Source organism: Quercus robur, chromosome 2 (assembly GCF_932294415.1).
Source record: "Quercus robur chromosome 2, dhQueRobu3.1, whole genome shotgun sequence".
Classification (NCBI taxonomy): domain Eukaryota; kingdom Viridiplantae; phylum Streptophyta; class Magnoliopsida; order Fagales; family Fagaceae; genus Quercus; species Quercus robur.
This window is the reverse complement of record NC_065535.1, coordinates 74,124,704-74,129,311: the sequence shown is the minus strand read 5'-3', so window position 1 is coordinate 74,129,311 and position 4,608 is coordinate 74,124,704. Positions and strand designations below refer to the sequence as shown.

At 33.0% G+C, this 4,608-nt stretch overlaps 1 protein-coding gene across 1 annotated transcript; it reads right to left on the bottom strand.

The window, feature by feature from the left end:
* Positions 1 to 682: 682 nt before the first annotated feature.
* On the bottom strand, positions 683 to 4,218 carry LOC126714981 (senescence-associated carboxylesterase 101-like). The gene is made up of 3 exons (XM_050415404.1): positions 3,570 to 4,218; positions 1,930 to 2,502; positions 683 to 1,723 (listed from the first exon to the last, which is right to left on the bottom strand). Exons 1-3 carry the CDS (start codon positions 3,939 to 3,941, stop codon positions 893 to 895), a joined length of 1,776 nt encoding a protein of 591 aa, XP_050271361.1. The 5' UTR covers positions 3,942 to 4,218; the 3' UTR covers positions 683 to 892.
* Between the last annotated feature and the right edge of the window lie 390 nt (positions 4,219 to 4,608).

The following is a 4,608-nucleotide window of genomic DNA, read 5'->3' as shown; positions in this document are numbered from 1 at the left end:
ACAACAAAAAACTTTACCAATTGTTTCTCAAAAAAAAAAAAAAAAGGTTACCAATTGAGGTATATGTAAGCTACTTTATTCCTACCATGTAATAAAAAGGAATTCAACTTAAAACATTTTTTTTTCCTTTCTTTTTTCTTTGTCTCCTTAACAAAACCTTGTAACGACAATAATGTTTTTTCAAAATTTTCTACATCCTCCCCCCCTACCTAACTATATTACAAATTTTATTATATGTACCTTATCATTAATGTGATATTGAATAATTGCTCCTTCACTCTCGAAATCCTATTTTGACTTTTGTTGAAAAATGTAGAAATATTAACAAATCGTGAATGGTCTTGTTGAGGAGAATTATGCCCACTATTTCAATGATATAAGTGTGGCCTTTCCTTGCTAAGAGAGAAGGATAGACAATGCCCAAAAACGATTCCTTTAATAATGATGACTAGAAGTGTTTTCATCCACTTACATCCAAGTATCCAACCCAAAAATGGCAAAAGAAAAACATGAAAATTTTCTAATAATTCAAAAAATTGAAAAGATGATGTCCACCAACATTTTGGAGCCACTCTTGTGAGATTCCTTCCTATAATAAGTTAGTGCGTGTGAGACGGGGAGACTGCATACACTTAAGAAAATAATCAGAAATTCCAAAATATCTGGATAACTTCGATTGTCGAAAAAAAAAAACAATTTATTATAGACATAATTGAAGGAAAGTGCACACATAGATATTCTCTTTTTTTATGTTTTGGAGAAACAAAAATACACAAAAGAAAAAACAAAAATGTGGTTCTAACACAAAGGACACCACAAAATCCACTCAAAAGTCATGATAACCTTAAGAAACACATAGATATTGAAACATGTGATTCATACCATAAAACATTCAGTGAATCACTAGGCAGCCAATAGCATATTTGTCGTAATTCTCAGCATTATTCATTAAGTTAGTGAGACGTGAACTATAAGAAGTTCCCTTAATTTTTCTATACTCTTCCCACCATTTCATGAAGCTGCTCCCTGTTAAGAAAATCTCAGGCGATACTGCATAATTTTTCATCAAATCCAACACATAGTTTTCAAACTCAATCAGTTTGCAATTTAATGATTCTTTCTCCATATCACTTTCTCCTTTGCGTGAAATGCGAGCTACTGAAATGCGAGCCTCCTCAACATGTGCCCAAAAGAGAGAATCCTCTGTTAGACTTGACGCCACATTCTGTTTCTTCAAATCATTTGGGCCACTAGAAGGCTTCTCCGTTTCCTTCAACCATTGTTCCAATTTTTCGTAATGTTTAGACCTTGACAATATGTAGTCTTGTGTGCTCTCATTGTAGTGTTCAGCTATGTCTAGTGGTTCAATCATCCGTCGATAATTTGTTCCTGCAAAGAGCCATCGGGTACGAAAGGAGGCACATTCTTTCTGGGGCTTTTTCTCTGCTTCATCCACCATTTCTTCCCAATAACCAGTGAGGATTTTCTTAAACCTTATCACATCAATATCACTTGTAGAGCTTCCATTCTTGTAGCTGTCATAGTATCCAATTCCCTTTTGCTTAAAAAACTTCTTGTACCATTCAAAGAAAGCCATATTTATTTTTATTTCATTCAACTTCTTGGAGGGATCAAAACCCTGTCCCTTGGACTTGAACAATTTCATTTCTTGCTCTTCTGTCTTTGTAATTATATTGTTTAGGCCATTGTTCTGTGGTTGTTGCTGCAACGACAAGAATTTTACAAGTTAGTAATTTTAGCTATTTTTGAAATATTAGAGATTTTGGTTACTTGTTGATCAATGAGCATTTCATTCTTTACATGGTTTAGGTGTATCATATATCATATGTGTACCATAGCATGACATATATCACAAATAAGCATTGTAATTATATTTGATCTAAAAAAATAAAGTTGTGATTAAGCTACCTGTGGTCGCTTCAGTCCATTAATTGCTACTAGTTGAATAATAATGCCTGCCCGTAGTGGAGGTGTAGTCCATTGAAGCAACCTTGTGGTATCCCCACAAATTACCTTATGATTGAGATATTCCACAATCTTTCTGTAGAGCTCCAAAACTTGATTAGGATTTTGATTTCCAGGACCCTCTGAGTAGGTAGCCATCAACAACTCCAAAATGGTTTGAGAGTCCTCAAAACAACCACATCCGGATTCCGAGCACAAGAGAAAAGTCCCAAAAGGCTTGTAAACATTTGTTTGTGAAGCTGATTCAGTGGCAGGAGGATTGTGGGGTGAAATTAGGACTCTTGGGACTGGATCTTGGTGAGAAACTACATGCAGAAAACAAGAGCTCCATGTTGGGTAGTTCAATATGGCATTTTGCAAGCCATTATCACCAATAAGGGGTGAACCGAAAGTGATACAAAGTGGGCGTTTGGTGATCGAAAAATTGATTGTTTCTAGCAGCCATAAGGTAAATAGAGAGGCAACAGATCCTCCCAAAAAGTTTCCAGTGATAATTAATGGTTTGAAATTGTCAATCTGCATTAACATTAGAATCTTACAATGTTATTGATATGGCAAATCACATATAAAAGGGGATAAAAAGACAAGTCACATGCTCAAAAATCTTTTAATCAAGTTTTTAAAATATCCTATAGTATTTGCTCCAAATTGTTGTTGTTATTGTTGTTGTTGTTGTTGTTTTTTTTTTTTTTTTTTTTTTTTTTTAATAAGAAAAACAGAGTAAGTAATACATGCGTATTGTATTATATTTTTATACTATGTATTTTTTGAAAACTTCAATTTTTCTATTAAATTATTTTAGAAATACATTTTTTTATTAAGTGTATAAAGAATATATTAAATTACACATATTATACTTATACAAAAATACTTTATAATTAAAATTATTTTAACACTTTGTATTTGACTAATCTTTATACGACAACAAAAATTTCAAATTTGTTATTTTTAAGCATAACGTTTTACTATCATATGAAACATCAATATATTAATATCTTTTCTAATCTTGAATTTGTTTTTTAGCTATTAACAAATGAGTGATATTCAAATTGATGCCAAAGCAGTTGTTGATATTATTAGAGATCCTTATTATTCGAACCGGGTTGTTATGCCTATTGTTGATGATTGTAGACAGTTGATATCCCAATTTGGCCAAGTTCTGATTGGGCATTGCTATCGTGAAGCTAATTTTTGTGCTGACTTTTTAGCTAGGAAAGGTGTGTTCCAAGATTGTTGTTATTATGTGTATCAGGATCCTCCTGTGGACTTGCTTGATCTTATTAGTGCGGATAAGGAGGGTGTGTATTATATCAGGGCTATTCCTGCTGTCTCTGGTAGCCTTTAGTTTGTTTTAATGAAATTTCCTTTTTACCAAACAAAAAAACACATGAGTAGCTACCATTTCTATTCTGGTCACGGACAAAATAAACGCTAATCATTAATTACGACCTATCAATTTATTGTACTTTCCAATCACAGTCATGCTCATACTCAAGCTTTTGCCAAGCTAAGTAGTAGTATTAATGTATTATGTAACAAAACAAAATAATTAAAAAGAAAGATTTTTCAGGCGATAGATGTACCTCAGATTTCAAGGAGGGAAGCCTATCACTGATGGAGGCAAAAAGCACAAGAGCGGTTTTGTTAATGGCGAAATCTGGGTTGTTTTTGGTGCACAGAAAATTGAAGAGAGGAAAAGACTCCTCAAGAGTTGATGATGAAACCAAATCTCCTCTTTCCTGAATATAGTCTTTGGCACGAGCAGGTTGAGTAGAAAAAGCTATGATGGTACAGTTTGATTGCGGAGAAACTTTGTGTCTTACTGGGTGTTCATTTTGATTGATTTTTTCTCCGTGAAGATCCTGAACCGTTGCCAAGGATTGGTTCAGGACACCAGAGCTGACCACAAAATTTGCCAATTCTGGCCCACTGCTAAATATTTGTGGAGGATCCATAACCCGTCTCAAAATTTTGAAACTAAGGCTATATATGTTGTTGTTATAAATTGCAGTCCACTGCTAAATCTACAACCAAGAATCAAAGAAAACAATAGCTAAGAAATGGTGGTGGATCAAAGTTTAGAAGTGAGTTTCTTGGTAAAAAAACAAACTCTGAGAGAGAGAGAGAACAAAGTTACAAAGCCAAAAAAAACTAAAGAAAGAAAAAGAAATGCATTGGGTATGGAAAACTAGTGTCTTCTGAGTTTTTTTTTTTTTTTTTTTTTTGAGAAAATAGTGTCTTCTGAGTTTATAACACAATGATGAGATGCAAATGCCAATCTTTGCTTACGAATTAATCCATGGTCCCATGAGAAATTTCTTAGTACCAGACGAGAGTAAAAGTCAATGACCGTGCGCTGCAGGATTCTTTTTATTCATACACGTTAAGAATAAAAACGACATCAGCAAACACGTTAATCGAGTCGCTTAATCTATGTGCTTGAGACCATGGTTTTAAAAATTGGTATCATCAGAAAACCGAAATGAAGTGTAATTTTCAATTTTATGGTCAAAACGATGAAGTCATAAGTAAATAATAAATAATTATAAAATTATAAAAATAAATAAATAATTTTATAACTAGTCATTTTATCTATAAAAAAAAAATAAATAAAACATTAAA